The following is a 16,285-nucleotide window of genomic DNA, read 5'->3' on the forward strand; positions in this document are numbered from 1 at the left end:
CTTGGGCAAGCTGGGGCTGGTGGAAGGTGTCCTTGCCCATGGCAGGGGGTTGGAGCTGGATGAGCTTTGAGGTCCCTCCCAACCCAACCCATTCCAGGAGTCCCAGACTATTTCCTTCCACACAGCCTCACAGGAAGCAGGAGGCTGCTGGGGATGGCAGGGCACAGCCTCCTGCTCTCAGGGGAGATGGGATGGAGCTCACACCTCTGCCTGTCCCTGCCTGTGCTGCCCCACTGCAGAGATGTGCCCCAGGCCAAGCCCATCCCCTCAGCCAGGCACCACCAGCCCCAGCCCCAGCCCACTGTGCAGCCAGGCTCTGCTCCAACTGGGGCTGGAGGGTCCCAGGCTGGCCAGGATCTGCCATGCAGAGAGTTTGACTTCTGCAAGTGAGAGCAATGTCCCTGCCAGCAGCTGGGCTGGGCAGGGCACCAAGTGCCAGGCAGGAGGAGAAGCAGCTGAGGAACCTGAATGAGGTGTCCCTGCCCATGGCAGGGGGCTGGAACTGGATGAGCCTTGAGGTCCCTTCCAACCCCAACCATTCCATGATCCCCCATGGCAGGGGGGCTGGAACTCGACGACCTTTAAGGCCCCTTCCCAGCCAAACCATTCTGTGATTGTGTGATCCCATCCCAGTCTGGTGCCCAAATCTCTCCCTCCCAGACTCAGAGAGCCACAGAAAGGTTGGGGTCAGAAGGGAGCAGTGATCCCTCCCAAAGCAGCTCAGAGGCTTTGCTCTGCCACCCCCAGCCCTGCCCAGCTGCAGGTGGCACAGCTCAGCCCCCAGGGACAGGCTGCAGTTGCCTCCCAGCCCCATCCAGCTGCTTTCTGCCAGCCCTTGAAAGGACCTTTCAGTAAGAGCCAATCAAGGAGGTGGTGGCAGGAGTGAGCCTCTCCCATGGGAGAGGTCCAAGCCCTGCATTTGTGTTCCCACTTCCTGAGGAGGTGACCTGGCAGCAGCTTGAAGACAACACAGGCTAACAGCCCTCAAACTGCAGCCCCTCTGCTGCTGCTGCCAGTTCCCCAGGGCTCAGCAAGGGGAAGGAGAACCCCAAGGTGATAAAGATGGAATCAGCTCCAGCTTGGGATGCTCCAGAGCCCCTGGCTGCCAAATCCTGGCAGGAGGTAGCAGGGAACTCTCACTGGGGAGGGACTTGTAGTGCCAGGATGAGGGACAATGGCTTTGGGCTGGGAGAGGGGAGGCTGAGAGTGGAGATGAGGAAGGAATTGTTCAGAGTGAGGCTGGGGAGACTCTGGCACAGGCTGCCCAGGGAGGCTGTGGCTGTCCCCTGCCTGGAGGTGTTCCAGGCCAGGCTGGATGAGGCCTTGAGCAAGCTGGGCTGGTGGGAGGTGTCCCTGCCCCTGGCAGGGGGTTGGAGCTGGATGAGCTTTAAGGTCCCTTCCAACCCAAAGCCTTTCATGGTTCTCTGAGCCCTCAGCTCAGCAACCCTTGCTCTGCCCTGGGCTGGCTGTGGCTAGGCTCAGCATCCCCCAGCTCAGCACCTCCCCAGCTCAGCATCCCTCAGCTCTGCATCCCCCAGCTCAGCATCCCCCAGCTCAGCATCCCCCAGCTCAGCATCTCCCCAGCTCTGCATCCCCCAGCTCAGCATCCCCCAGCTCAGCATCCCCCAGCTCAGCATCTCCCCAGCTCTGCATCGCCCAGCTCAGCATCCCCCAGCTCAGCATCCCCCAGCTCAGCATCTCCCCAGCTCTGCATCCCCCAGCTCAGTATCCCCCAGCTCAGTATCCCCCAGCTCAGCATCCCCCAGCTCAGCATCCCTCAGCTCAGCATCCCCCAGCTCAGCATCCCCCAGCTCAGCATCCCTCAGCTCAGCATCCCCCAGCTCAGCATCACAGAACCATGCAGCTGTTGAGCTTGGAGGAGACCTGTGAGATCATTAAGCCCAAAACACTCCCCTGGAGCTACCACTGCTGCTAAGCCACTGGGGCTGGGCAGCCCCCAGCACTGGGGCCAGAGCTGTCCTGCAAATGGGACCAGTGGCAGGGCTTGGATAAACTGCAGCCCCCTGCCCCCAGCTGCCTCCCCTGCAGCCCCCTGCTCCTTCCCCTGCAGCCCCCTGCTCCTTCCCCTGCAGCCCCCTGCTCCTTCCCCTGCAGCCCCCAGCTGCCTCCCCTGCAGCCCCCTGCCCCCAGCTGCCTCCCCTGCAGCCCCCCTGCTCCTTCCCCTGCAGCCCCCTGCCCCCAGCTGCCTCCCCTGCAGCCCCCTGCTCCTTCCCCTGCAGCCCCCTGCTCCTTCCCCTGCAGCCCCCTGCCCCCAGCTGCCTCCCCTGCAGCCCCCTGCTCCTTCCCCTGCAGCCCCCTGCTCCTTCCCCTGCAGCCCCCTGCCCCCCAGCTGTCTCCCCTGCAGCCCCCTGCTCCTTCCCCTGCAGCCCCCTGCCCCCAGCTCCCTCCCCTGCAGCCCCCTGCCCCCTGCTCCTTCCCCTGCAGCCCCCTGCCCCCAGCTCCATCCCCTGCAGCCCCCTGCCCCCTGCTCCTTCCCCTGCAGCCCCCTGCTCCTTCCCCTGCAGCCCCCTGCCCCCCAGCTGCCTCCCCTGCAGCCCCCTGCCCCCAGCTGCCTCCCCTGCAGCCCCCTGCCCCTTCCCCTGCAGCCCCCTGCCCCCAGCTCCCTCCCCTGCAGCCCCCTGCCCCCAGCTGCCTCCCCTGCAGGGCAGGAGGATCTGCAGGCTCAGAAATGCCCTTGGGGGCTGGGGGAGGGGACACAACCCCCCCCCTGTCCCCCAGCCTTTCGCAGTGGGGAGGTTACCCTGGGGATGCTCCACGGGGGAAAGCAGCCCGGGAAGGTTTCCCTGCCGGGCAAAGCTTCCGGGAGGGTTTGTTGAGCCGCAGCAGCCACAGCAACCAGCCCTGTGCGGGCTCCGCTCGCCCGGCGCCGCTGCCTGCCCCTGCCATGGAGCCGGGCACCAGGGGGGACACACAGCGGGGCTGGAGGGGCAGCGCAGCAGGACCCTGCCGCCCCCCACGGGAGGTAAGCCCCGGAGAGCAGCTCGGGAGGGCTCTGGGACGGGCAGGGCTCAGCGGGGCTGGATGGGGGAGGCAGGATGGGGGTGGGGAGGAGGAGCTGGGCTGGGGGTAAAGGTCTGGGGGCAGCAGCGCTGCTCTCTGCAGAGCCTGGGCCCCAGGGGTGGGCACTTCTGCACAGGGAGATGTCCCCAGAGGTGGGGACCTGCCAGGGGTGCAATTCATCCTGCTCCAGGCCTGCACCCCTGGAAAGAGAGAGCTCTGTGCAAGCCCACCCTGCCCTGAGGCCCTCAGCCCTGCTGCCCCCGGGGCCACTCTCGATCTGCCCCCAGCTCCTGCCCCCTCTCCTCCCTGCCCCCAGCTCCTGCCCCCTCTCCTCCCTGCCCCTAGCTCCTCTCCTCCCTGCCCCCAGCTCCTGCCCCCTCTCCTCCCTGCCCCCAGCTCCTCTCCCCTCTCCTCCCTGCCCCCAGCTCCTCTCCTCCCTGCCCCAGCTCCTGTCCCCTCTCCTCTCTGCCCCCAGCTCCTGCCCCCTCTCCTCCCTGCCCCCAGCTCCTGCCCCCTCTCCTCTCTGCCCCCAGCTCCTCTCCCCTCTCCTCCCTGCCCCCAGCTCCTCTCCTCCCTGCCCCCAGCTCCTCTCCTCCCTACCCCTAGCTCCTCTCCTCCCTACCCCCTGTCTCCTCTCCCCTCTCCTCCCTGCCCCCAGCTCCTCTCCCATCTCCTCCCTGCCCCCAGCTCCTGCCCCCTCTCCTCTCTGCCCCCAGCTCCTCTCCCCTCTCCTCTCTGTCCCCAGCTCCTCTCCTCTCTGCCCCCAGCTCCTCTCCTCTCTGCCCCCAGCTCCTCTCCTCTCTGCCCCCAGCTCCTGCCCCCTCTCCTGCCTGCCCCCAGCTCCTGCCCCCCTCTCCTCCCTACCCCCAGCTCCTGCCCCCTCTCCTCCCTGCCCCCAGCTCCTGCCCCCTCTCCTCCCTGCCCCCAGCTCCTCTCCCCTGTCCTCTCTGCCCCAGCTCCTGCCCCCTCTCCTGCCTGCCCCCAGCTCCTCTCCCCTCTCCTCCCTGCCCCCAGCTCCTCTCCCCTCTCCTCCCTGCCCCAGCTCCTGCCCCCTGTCCTCTCTGCCCCAGCTCCTGCCCCCTCTCCTGCCTGCCCCCAGCTCCTCTCCCCTCTCCTCCCTGCCCCAGCTCCTGCCCCCTGTCCTCTCTGCCCCACCTCCTGCCCCCTCTCCTCCCTGCCCCAGCTCCTGCCCCCTCTCCTCCCTGCCCCCAGCTCCTCTCCCCTCTCCTCCCTGCCCCCAGCTCCTGCCCCCTCTCCTCCCTGCCCCAGCTCCTGCCCCCTCTCCTCTCTGCCCCCAGCTCCTGTCCCCTTTCCTCTCTGCCCCCAGCTCCTCTCCCCTCTCCTCCCTGCCCCCAGCTCCTCTCCTCCCTACCCCTGTCTCCTCTCCCATCTCCTCCCTGCCCCCAGCTCCTCTCCCCTCTCCTCCCTGCCCCAGCTCCTGCCCCCTCTCCTCCCTGCCCCCAGCTCCTCTCCCCTCTCCTCCCTGCCCCCAGCTCCTGCCCCCTCTCCTCCCTGCCCCCTGCTCCTCTCCCATCTCCTCCCTGCCCCCAGCTCCTGCCCCCTGTCCTCTCTGCCCCCAGCTCCTGCCCCCTCTCCTCCCTGCCCCCAGCTCCTCTCCTCCCTGCCCCCAGCTCCTCTCCTCCCTGCCCCCAGCTCCTGCCCCCTCTCCTCCCTGCCCCCAGCTCCTCTCCCCTCTCCTCCCTGCCCCCAGCTCCTCTCCCCTCTCCTCCCTGCCCCCAGCTCCTGCCCCCTCTCCTCCCTGCCCCAGCTCCTGCCCCCTCTCCTCTCTGCCCCCAGCTCCTGTCCCCTTTCCTCTCTGCCCCCAGCTCCTCTCCCCTCTCCTCCCTGCCCCCAGCTCCTCTCCTCCCTACCCCTGTCTCCTCTCCCATCTCCTCCCTGCCCCCAGCTCCTCTCCTCCCTGCCCCCAGCTCCTCTCCCCTCTCCTCCCTGCCCCCAGCTCCTCTCCCCTCTCCTCCCTGCCCCAGCTCCTGCCCCCTCTCCTCCCTGCCCCCAGCTCCTCTCCCCCTCTCCTCCCTGCCCCCAGCTCCTGCCCCCTCTCCTCCCTGCCCCCTGCTCCTCTCCCCTCTCCTCCCTGCCCCCAGCTCCTGCCCCCTGTCCTCTCTGCCCCCAGCTCCTGCCCCCTCTCCTCCCTGCCCCCAGCTCCTCTCCTCCCTGCCCCCAGCTCCTCTCCTCCCTGCCCCCAGCTCCTCTCCCCTCTCCTCCCTGCCCCCAGCTCCTGCCCCCTCTCCTCCCTGCCCCCAGCTCCTCTCCCCTCTCCTCCCTGCCCCCAGCTCCTGCCCCCTGTCCTCTCTGCCCCCAGCTCCTGCCCCCTCTCCTCCCTGCCCCCAGCTCCTGCCCCCTCTCCTCCCTGCCCCCAGCTCCTCTCCCCTCTCCTCCCTGCCCCCAGCTCCTCTCCCCTCTCCTCTCTGCCCCCAGCTCCTCTCCCCTCTCCTCCCTGCCCCCAGCTCCTGCCCCCTGTCCTCTCTGCCCCCAGCTCCTGCCCCCTCTCCTCCCTGCCCCCAGCTCCTCTCCTCCCTGCCCCCAGCTCCTCTCCTCCCTGCCCCCAGCTCCTCTCCCCCTCTCCTCCCTGCCCCCAGCTCCTGCCCCCTCTCCTCCCTGCCCCCAGCTCCTCTCCCCTCTCCTCCCTGCCCCCAGCTCCTGCCCCCTGTCCTCTCTGCCCCCAGCTCCTGCCCCCTCTCCTCCCTGCCCCCAGCTCCTCTCCTCCCTGCCCCCAGCTCCTCTCCTCTCTGCCCCCAGCTCCTCTCCCATCTCCTCTCTGCCCCCAGCTCCTCTCCTCCCTGCCCCCAGCTCCTCTCCTCCCTGCCCCCAGCTCCTCTCCTCCCTGCCCCCAGCTCCTGCCCCCTCTCCCTGCCCCACACCACCAGGACACTGGAGTGGGAGCCCCCAGGGGCTTTGCTTCCCCTCCTGCCTTTCAGCCGCGGTGCCAGCGGTGTCCCCACGGCGCTGTCCCGGTGACCCCGCAGCCGGTGGTCCTCCTCCAGCAGCTGCCCGGGGCCCTGCCGCCCCCCGCCGGCCCCTCGCCCCTCCGGGGAGGTGAGTCAGGTCCCAGGGCAGAGGCCAACCCTCGGCTCCATCCCCTGCTCCTTTTCCAGCCTTTTCAGGGGGAGGGAGCCGGGGGGGTGTCTGTGCCCACCCTCCCCAGGCTGCCCCCCTGTGCCTCCCCTGCTGCTTTGTCCCCCAGGATCTCTTTTGTGGTGCTTTTGCCAACCTTTGAGCCCGGGCTGGCTTGGCCACCCCAGGATGCTCCCAGGGAGCTGCTTTGGGCTGGCTTTGGAAGTCCAACTCTCTCTCTTCTCCCATATCTCCTTTCCTGGGGGTGCAGGGGGCGTCCCCAGGGCTCCCTGGCAGGGTTAGGTGGGAGCAGAGTGGGCCAGGTGCCAGCCCCAGGGGCCATGAGCAAAGATGCGCAGAGTTGGGGCAGTGGGGAAAGGAGCAAGGAGGCTGGGGAGGGGTCTGGAGCACAGCCCTGGGAGGAGAGGCTGAGGGAGCTGGGGTTGCTTAGCCTGCAGAAGAGGAGGCTCAGGGGAGACCTTCTTGCTCTCTGCAACTCCCTGCAGGGAGGTTGGAGCCAGATGGGGGTTGGGCTCTTCTGCCAGGCAAGCAGCACCAGAACAAGAGGACACAGTCTCAAGCTGTGCCAGGGGAGGTTTAGGCTGGAGGTGAGGAGAAAGTTCTTCCCAGCAAGAGAGGTTGGCCACTGGGATGTGCTGCCCAGGGAGGTGGTGGAGTCACCATCCCTGGAGGTGTTCAAGGGGGGATTGGATGTGGCACTTGGAGCCATGGTCTAGTCAGGAGGTCTGTGGGGACAGCTTGGACTTGATGAGCTTTGAGGTCTCTTCCAACCTTGATGATTCTGTGAGATGGAAAAAAGGAAGGACCTGGAGCTGCTGGGGAGGGTCCAGAGGAGGCCACAAAGATGCTCAGAACCTCCCCTGTGGGGACAGGCTGAGAGAGTTGGGGCTGGAGAAGAGAAGGCTCCAGGCAGACCTCAGAGCAGCCTTCCAGGACCTGAAGGGCTCCAGGAGAGCTGGGGAGGGACTTTGGAGAAGGGCTGGGAGTGCCAGGCTGAGGAACAATGGCTTTGAGCTGGGAGAGGAGAGACTGAGAGTGGAGATGAGGAAGGAATTCTTTGCAGTGAGGCTGGGGAGCCTCTGGCACAGGCTGCCCAGGGAGGCTGTGGCTGCCTCCTGCCTGGAAGGGTTCAAGGCCAGGTTGGATGAGGCCCTGAGCAAGCTGGGCTGGGGGGTGGGAGCTGGAGGATCTTTGGGGTCCCTTCCAAGCTGATGCCTTCTCTACATGGAGCTGCCTTTGAAAGCAGCTTTCTGCCTCTGGGAGCTGGGGTGGAGAGCAGCTGGAGCCCCCCAGCCCAGCCCCTCACAGCCCTGCCCTGGGGGCTGGCTGCTGTTCCAGCAGCATGGGTGGGATCCCTTCCTTGCTGCCAGCACTTTGTGTGGTTGCTCCTCCCTGTTCAGTGCCTGGCTGCTGGCTCCATCCCTCCTCCTCTCTCCTCCCAGCCCTGAGCAGCTCCCAGCTCCCTGCACCCCCAGGAAAGGAGATTGTGGAGAGGAGAGAGGGTTGGACTCCCAAACCCAGCCCCAAATGCTCCCCCCCCGGAGCTGGCCTGGGAGCCCATCCCTCAGCCTTGCTCTGGCCCTGGGCAGCCTGCTCTAGCTGGAGCTGTCCCTGCTGCCTGCAGGGGGGTTTGGCCAAGATGCCCTTGGAGGGTCCCCTCCACCCCAGTGCAGTCCCTGCAGCCATCAAAGGCTTTGGGGATGTGCCCCGTGGGGCACAGGGGTGCCCAAAGCCTCTGGTAGCCAGGCTGCAGCTAGCAGGGGCTCACAGCCCCCCCTGCCCAAAGCCAGTGGGATCTGAGAGGCCCCTGGGATGCCACCCCCAGCAGGTTTGCAGGCGTTTGGCAGGAGGACTCGGTGCCTGCAGCCACTGGGGATGCTCTGAGGTGCCCTCAGCAGCCAGCCTGCAGCTTGGGCACCCAGCCCAGGGCAGTGGGGAGCTGGCTGCTGCCTGCACAGCCCCTTGGGTCCCAGCTCCTCATGTGGAGCCAGGCAGGGGCTGCAGAGGCACTGAGCATCCTTGCTCTAAAGAGGTCCCTGCAGACTGCAGAGGGTTGGAGCAGGTGACCTTGGAAGGTCCCTTCCCACCCCAAGCAGTCTGTGGTGCTGTGCTCCTCCCCTGGCCCCAGCTCCTGGCAGTGGAGGTGGGATCAGCCCCCACGGCCCAGCCCCAGCTCCTGCCTCCTCATGGGGGTTCAGGATCTGCAGGGGACCCACAGGCAGGGTGGGGAGGGACTGTTCAGAAGGGGCTGTGGGGATAGGACCAGAGGCAATGGTTGGAAACTGAAGCAGGGGAGGTTAGGGTTGGCCATCAGGAGGAAGCTCTGCACAGGGAGGCTGGGGAGAGCCTGGCACAGGCTGCCCAGGGAGGTGGTGGAGGCTCCATCCCTGGAGACATTCAAGCTCAGCCTTGCTGTGGCCCTGAGCAGCCTGCTCTGGTTGGAGCTGTCCCTGCTGAGGGCAGGGGGGCTGCACAGGAGGGTCCCTTCCAGCCTGATGCCTTCTGTGACTCTGAGCTGCCTCCTGTGTGGTGTGGAGCAGAGCAGGGCTGCCCCTGCTGTGCCCTCCCTGTGCTGACACCCCCAGGACATCAGCTCTGCCAAGGCAGAGGCTTTGCCAAGCTGCTGAGCGCTGCCAGGGGCAGAGCCATTCTCCTCCACATGGGTGGAAAGTCTGATGCCTCCAGCCCCACGAATCCCCTTTTGTGAGCAGCCTCCAGCAAGCCAGAGCAGCTGTTTCCTCACACTGGTGAAGAAGAAAAGGCTGAAATGTGCCCACTGCAGAGCTTTAGCCAAGCAGGAGCATTTTTAGATGCCACATGGGCCTCCCACACTGGGGAGAGGGCAGCCTGCCTGAGCCCCTACTGTGCTTGGGCACAGGGACAAGCCCTGGTAACCATCCCATCCCAGAGCTCAGGCCAGCCCTGGAAGTGTTTAACACCAGGCTGGATGAGGCCTTGAGCAAGCTGGGCTGGGGGGAGGTGTCCCTGGGCATGGCAGGGGGTTGGAGCTGGATGAGCTTTGAGGTCCCTCCCAACCCAACCCATTCCAGGGGTCCCAGACTGCTTCCTTCCTCACAGCCTCACAGGAAGCAGGAGGCTGCTGGGGATGGCAGGGCACAGCCTCCTGCTCCCAGGGGAGGTAGCTTCAGACTGGAGGAAGCTGGGTTTAGATGAGGCATTAGGAAGACATGCTTGCCCATGAGGGAGGTGAGGCTCTGGAAGAGGTTGCTCAGAGAAGTTATGGAGGCTCCAAGCCTGGAAGTGTTCACAGCTGTGTTGGGTGAGGCCTGGAGGGGCTTTGAGCTTTGAGGTCCCTCCCAACCCAACCCATTCCAGGAGTCCCAGACTGTTTCCTTCCACACAGCCTCACAGGAAGCAGGAGGCTGCTGGGGATGGCAGGGCACAGCCTCCTGCTCTCAGGGGAGATGGGATGGAGCTCACACCTCTGCCTGTCCCTGCCTGTGCTGCCCCACTGCAGAGATGTGCCCCAGGCCAAGCCCATCCCCTCAGCCAGGCACCACCAGCCCCAGCCCCAGCCCACTGTGCAGCCAGGCTCTGCTCCAGCTGGGGCTGGAGGGTTCCAGGCTGGCCAGGATCTGCCATGCAGAGAGTTTGACTTCTGCAAGTGAGAGCAATGTCCCTGCCAGCAGCTGGGCTGGGCAGGGCACCAAGTGCCAGGCAGGAGGAGAAGCAGCTGAGGAACCTGAATGAGGTGTCCCTGCCCATGGCAGGGGGCTGGAGCTGGATGATCCCTGAGGTCCCTTCCAGTCCCAACCATTCCATGATCCCCCCTGGCAGGGGGCTGGAACTGGGTGACCCTGAAGGCCACTTCCAGCCCAACCCATTCTGTGGTTCTCCTGCCCTTGCTCTGCCCCCTCTGTGACACAGAGCCCCTCACTCCCTGGCAGATCTGCTGGAGCTGATGATGATTCAGAGCTCCCAGCTGCACCAGGTGGTGATGAACAGCCTGGCCCTGGCTGCCCTGACCTCCTGCGGGCTTGGGCCAGCCCCAGCCGCTGCCCAGGTGAGGCTCAGGGACAAGGGATGGACACAGGGACCACAGGAGCCCACAGGAGGGGGGCAAAGGAACCTTTCCAGGGCTGCTCAGGGGAGTGGGGATTTTGAGGGGCTGGAGAGTGTCCAGAGAAGGGCAATGAGGCTGCTAGGGGGTCCTGAGCACAGGTCCTGTGAGCAGCAGCTGAGGGAGCAGAGGCTGCCCAGGGGGGTGGTTGTGGCCCCATCCCTGGAGGCATTCAAGGTGCAGCCTGATGCAGCTGAGGATGTCCCTGCTGACTGCAGAGGGGGATGGACAGGATGGGCCTTGGGAGGTCCCTTCCAACCCAGAGCATTCTGTGACTCTGATTCTCTAGCTGGGGGTGCTCAGCCTGGAGAAGAGGAGGCTGAGGGAGACCTCCTTGCTCTCTACAGCTCCCTGGAAGCAGGTTGGAGGGAGGTGAGGGTTGGGCTCTGGCTACCAGGACCAAGTGACAGGACAAGAGGAAACAGACTCAAGTTGCCCCAGGGAGGGCTTAGGTTGGCCATGAGGAACAATTTCTTCCCCTAAAGGGTTGTCAGAGCCTGGCCCAGGCTGCCCAGGGCAGTGGTGGAGTCCCCATGGGAGGAGAGGAGATTCGAGGAGATTCGAGGAGAGGAGATTCGAGGAGAGGAGATTCGAGGAGAGGAGATTCGAGGAGAGGAGAGGAGAGGAGATTCGAGGAGAGGAGAGGAGAGGAGATTCGAGGAGAGGAGAGGAGAGGAGATTCGAGGAGAGGAGAGGAGAGGAGATTCGAGGAGAGGAGAGGAGATTCGAGGAGAGGAGAGGAGAGGAGAGGAGAGGAGAGGAGAGGAGAGGAGAGGAGAGGAGAGGAGAGGAGAGGAGAGGAGAGGAGAGGAGAGGAGAGGAGAGGAGAGGAGAGGAGAGGAGAGGAGAGGAGAGGAGAGGAGAGGAGAGGAGAGGAGAGGAGAGGAGAGGAGAGGAGAGGAGAGGAGGATTAACCAGGTTGAAAGAGACCTTTGAGCTCATCCAGTCCAACCTATCACCCAGCACCATCTGATCAACTCAACCATGGCTCCAAGGGCCTCATCCAGGCTCTTCCTAAACACCTCCAGGGATGGGGACTCCACCACCTCCCTGGGCAGCACATCCCAGTGGCCAATCTCTCTTGCTGGGAAGAATTTTCTTCCTCACCTCCAGCCTAAACCTCCCCTGCCACAGCTTGAGACTGTGTCCTCTTGTTCTGCTGCTGCTTGCCTGGCAGAAGAGCCCAACCCCCACCTGGCTCCAACCTCCCTGCAGGGAGTTGCAGAGAGCAAGAAGGTCTCCCCTGAGCCTCCTCTTCTGCAGGCTAAGCAACCCCAGCTCCCTCAGCCTCTCCTCCCAGGGCTGTGCTCCAGACCCCTCCCCAGCTTTCTTGCCCTTCTCTGGACACCTTCCAGCAGCTCAACCTCTTTCCTAACCTGAGGAGCCCAGAACTGGGCACAGCTTCAGAGCTGTTTGGATGAGGAGCTCAGGGCCATGCTCCAACAGCATGTGCCCAGGGAGATGTTTGGGTCTGGACCTGATGATCCTTTCCAGCCAGGTCACTCTATGTGCCAGCTCGGTGGGACCCTTCTGGGCACAGCAGCTGGGTGGGCACAGAAGCAGGGTGGGCACAGAAGCAGGGTGGGCACAGAAGCAGGGTGGGCACAGCCCAGGCTCTGCATCCCCTGGGAGTTTTGGGGCTCTTTGATTCCCCACTTCCACCAGCACAGGGCACAGCCAGGCTGCCTGGGGAGGGATTTACCCAGCTGAGAAGAGGCAGGACCCTCCCTGCCAGCTGCAGCTCTGGGCTGAGCTCTGCCCCTTGGGCAGGGTGGCACTGCCAGGGTGGCACTGCCAGGGGTCTCAGTTAAACCTCATCCTCAACCAAACTCACCTCCCACATCTGGAGGCACCATTGCTGCTCTCTTGGTGGGGGCAGGAGCTGGGCTGTGGGCAGCTGCCAGCTGGGGGTCTCCAGGCATGCACCCTCCTGTGCTGCCCACCCAGTGCCCAGCACTTCACCAGGCTGGCTGCTGAGGCTGGACCCTGCTCACTGCCTGTCTGCAGCAGGCTCACAGGGGCTGCCCCCAGCAGCACTTGGAGGTCCCATCCGTGGCACTGCCACCTCCCCATGTCCCCAGCAGCTGGATTTGAGCCTCCCCAGCCAGATCCTGGGAGATCCAGTGGCACTGCAGCCCAGCACCCAGTGCCCAGCACTTCACCAGGCTGGCTGAGGCTGGTCCCTGCTCACTGCCTCTCTGCAGCAGGCTCATAGGGGCTCCTCCCAGCAGCATTTTGAGATCCCATCCATGGCACTGTCACTTCCCCATGTCCCCAGCAGCTGGGTTTGAGCCTCCCCAGCCAGATCCTGGGAGATGCAGTGGCACTGCAGCCCAGCACCCAGTGCCAACCACTTCACCAGGCTGGCCAAGGCTGGTCCCTGCTCACTGCATCTCTGCAGCTTGCTCACAGGGGCTCCCCCCAGCAGCACTTGGAGGTCCCATCCGTGGCACTGCCACCTCCCCATGTCCCCAGCAGCTGGGTTTGAGCCCCCCCAGCCAGAGCCTGGGAGATCCAGTGGCACTGCAGCCCAGCACCCAGTGCCCAGCCCAGCACCCAGTGCCCAGCACTTCATCAGGCTGGCCAAGGCTGGTCCCTGCTCACTGCATCTCTGCAGCTTGCTCACAGGGGCTCCCCCCAGCAGCACTTGGAGATCCCATCTGTGGCACTGCCACCTCCCCATGTGCCCAGCAGCTGGGTTCCCACCCTGGCTGAACGTGGGGGGGCTCTGTGTGGGATGGAGCCCACCCAGCAGGGCCCTGGGAGTGCCAGGCATTGCTGGTGGCACTACAGCCGGGGGGGGGGGGGGTGGCTCCTCGGGAACTGCCTCATTGGTGCTCTGGGCAGCAGTGCCCCGGGGAGGTGGCTGCCAACAGGGGCCCTGGCACAGCCCTGCCCTTTGTTGCTCCCTGCAGGCGATGGCTGTGCCTGTGCAGAGCCAGGAGGAGGAGGAGGAGGCTGTGGTTTTCCACCATCACTACATCCCCTGCCCCGGGCCTGCTCCTGGCCTGGCCTGGCTGGTGCCAGCAGGGGGGCAGAGAGCAGCAGCTGTGCGGTACCTGGACACAGAGCCAGCAGCTGAGGAGGGGCAGCTGTGAGTAAGGAGCTGCTGAAAGGGGGGAGAGGAAGGGTCTGGAGAGCAGGGCTGGGGAGGAGCAGCAGAGGGACCCTGGGGGTGTTCAGCCTGGAGAAGAGGAGGCTGAGGGGAGACCTCCTTGCTCTCTGCAGCTCCCTGAAAGGTTGGAGCCAGCTGGGGGTTGGGCTCTGCTCCCAGGGATCAAGTGATGGCCAAATGGCCTCAGGCTGCCCCAGGAGGGGAGGGTTGGGTTGGACACGAGGAGCAAGAGCGGTCAGGGGGGCTGGCACAGGCTGCCCAGGGAGGTGGTGGAGTCCCCCAGCCCTGGAGGCGCTCAGGGAGCCTGCGGCACCCCGGGGCCGTGCTTCGGCTGCCCCGGAGGGCTTGGGGCTGGGCGACCCCAGAGGCCTTTCCCTGCCTGAGTCATCTCAGGACTGTGGCACCCAGCTTGCAGGGCTGCCTGCACGCCCCCTGGCGCTGGGGCACAGGGCAGGATGCCAGCCCTGCCACTCACCCCTGCCCTTGCCCCTCTCCAGCCGGGCCGTGCCCCCTCCTCCGCCCCCCAGCGCCACGGGCACCGTGGGACCCAGCACCCCCCCCGGCCTCAGGTGAGGCCATGCCCCTCCCCCTGCCCTTCCAAGGGGGGCACCTTGCCCTCAGGCTGAGCTCTTCCCACTGCCTCCAGCCACCAGGGACACCTTGCAGGACCTCTGCTTTGCTTTCTCTCCCCCCCACCCAGAGTACTACGACGTGCTGGAGGAGATGCTCTGAGCTCCAGGGTGGCTTCTCCTGCCCGTGCCAGCCCCTGCAGCTGCTGGGCATGCTCCTCAGAGATGATTTAGGGGGGGTGGCTGGTGGGGGAGGAAGTCAAAGTGCCCAGCAAAGTGCATTTTGCTGGGCACTTTGACTTCCTCCCCCACCGGCCACCCCCACCCCCCGCCCTCAAAACCAGCTCTGGATGCCCAGATGCCACCATGAGACCCTCCCTCCACAGAAGGAAGAGGCTCTCCATGCTCTGCAGATGGCTCTCCAGCAGAGCAGCACAAGCTGTACCTTGTCCCCCCCTCCCCCCACCGCCTCCAAAGGGGAGGGGGGTGAGGGGGTGGGAGGGGACCCGATGAGCAGATGCCAGCCCGGGGGGTGCTGAGCTCCTTGCAAGTCCCCTTGCAGCCCTCCCAGGCAGCGCTGCTGATGGGTCATTCGTTTGCTTTGTCAGGGGCCCTGCTGTCCTTAATTAAGCAGCGCTAATTAGCCGGGCTCCTGGCTTCCTGCCAGGGGGGCAGGGCCCCCTGCAAGCTGGGGGAGGGTTGGGGGGGCTGGGGTCAAGGCAGGGAAGGTGCTGGGGTGAGGGAAGGAGGAGCTGGGGTGAGGGAAGGAGGAGCTGGGGCAGGGCAGGGAGGTGCTGGGGCAGGGCAGGGAGGTGCTGGGGCAGGGCAGGAAGGAGCTGGGGTGAGGGAAGGAGGAGCTGGGGTGAGGGAAGGAGGAGCTGGGGTGAGGCAGGGAGGTGCTGGGGTGAGGGAAGGAGGAGCTGGGGTGAGGCAGGGAGGTGCTGGGGAGAGGCAGGAGGGTGCTGGGGAGAGGCAGGAGGGTGCTGGGGTGAGGGAAGGAGGAGCTGGGGTGAGGGAAGGAGGAGCTGGGGTGAGGCAGGGAGGTGCTGGGGTGAGGCAGGAGGGTGCTGGGGTGAGGCAGGGAGGTGCTGGGACAGGGCAGGGAGGTGCTGGGGTGAGGCAGGGAGGTGCTGGGGTGAGGCAGGGAGGTGCTGGGATGAGGCAGGGAGGTGCTGGGGCAGGGCAGGGAGGTGCTGGGGTGAGGCAGGGAGGTGCTGGGGTGAGGCAGGGAGGTGCTGGGGCAGGGCAGGGAGGTGCTGGGGTGAGGCAGGGAGGTGCTGGGGCAGGGCAGGGCGGTGCTGGGATGAGGCAGGGAGGTGCTGGGGTGAGGCAGGGTGGTGCTGGGATGAGGCAGGGAGGTGCTGGGGTGAGGCAGGGAGGTGCTGGGGTGAGGCAGGGAGGTGCTGGGATGAGGCAGGGAGGTGCTGGGGCGAGGCAGGGAGGTGCTGGGACAGGGCAGGGAGGTGCTGGGGTGAGGCAGGGTGGTGCTGGGATGAGGCAGGGAGGTGCTGGGGTGAGGCAGGGAGGTGCTGGGGAGAGGCAGGGAGGTGCTGGGATGAGGCAGGGAGGTGCTGGGGTGAGGCAGGGAGGTGCTGGGGCAGGGCAGGGCGGTGCTGGGGCAGGGCAGGGAGGTGCTGGGGTGAGGCAGGAAGGTGCTGGGGCAGGGCAGGGCGGTGCTGGGGTGAGGCAGGGAGGTGCTGGGGTGAGGCAGGAGGGTGCTGGGGGATGCTCCTGTCTGGGCTGGATCTGGCCCTGGTGAGGATGAGGTTGGGGCAGCAGCCTGGGAAGGAGGTGGTCATGGTGGTGCCCAGGGTGCAGTGCCCTCTCTTGCTCCCCAGGCAGGAGGGGGAAGTGGGCTGGCAGAGGCATTTTGGGTGCTGGAAGCTGCTCCTTGCCTCTGCTGCCACCACAGCCCCACTTAAGGGGGGCAGCCCAGCCCTGCCCCCAGGGTGGGGTACCACCCCCGTTGTCAGGAGGCTTTGCCTCAAGGAGCAGAGCTCCTGGCAGGAGGTTTCAGGGCTGGTTGTGCTGGGGAGCTCAGAGCATGCAGGGAGCTGGTGCCCAGGCAGCTGCAGCTTAACTCCCCCTCCTTGTGCCCCCACTGGGCAGGGGGCTGCCAGGGCTGCAGGGCACATGGGTTGCTCCTCCTGGGATTTGGGTCTGGGGGCAGGGAAGTTGTAAGCTGGCACTGGAGCTGGAAGGCTCTGGAAGCTGGAGTCTCCTTGAAGGTGCCTTTGGGGATGCCCTCTCCCTGGAGGTGTTCAGGGTCAGGCTGGATAAGGCCTTGAGCAACCTGGGCTGCTTAGGAAGTGTCCCTGCCCCTGATGGGGAGGTTGGAGGGGGTGAGCTCTGAGCTCCCTTCCACCCTGAGCCATTCTGTGAGTCTCTGGCTCCGTTCCTCTCCTG

At 65.9% G+C, this 16,285-nt stretch overlaps 1 protein-coding gene across 1 annotated transcript; it reads left to right on the plus strand.

Annotated features, from left to right (window-relative positions):
• The first annotated feature begins 2,905 nt into the window (after positions 1 to 2,905).
• Positions 2,906 to 14,100, plus strand: PRR29 (proline rich 29). The gene is made up of 6 exons (XM_068167180.1): positions 2,906 to 2,983; positions 5,958 to 6,075; positions 10,023 to 10,138; positions 13,111 to 13,289; positions 13,808 to 13,872; positions 14,011 to 14,100. The coding sequence occupies exons 1-6, from the start codon at positions 2,906 to 2,908 to the stop codon at positions 14,040 to 14,042; spliced, it is 588 nt and encodes a 195-aa protein (XP_068023281.1). The 3' UTR covers positions 14,043 to 14,100.
• The last annotated feature ends 2,185 nt before the right edge of the window (positions 14,101 to 16,285 follow it).

The sequence above is a fragment of the Melanerpes formicivorus genome, unplaced genomic scaffold, assembly GCF_026170545.1.
Source record: "Melanerpes formicivorus ecotype bairdi unplaced genomic scaffold, bMelFor1.0.p_v2 SCAF_113, whole genome shotgun sequence".
Taxonomy (NCBI): Eukaryota; Metazoa; Chordata; class Aves; order Piciformes; family Picidae; genus Melanerpes; species Melanerpes formicivorus.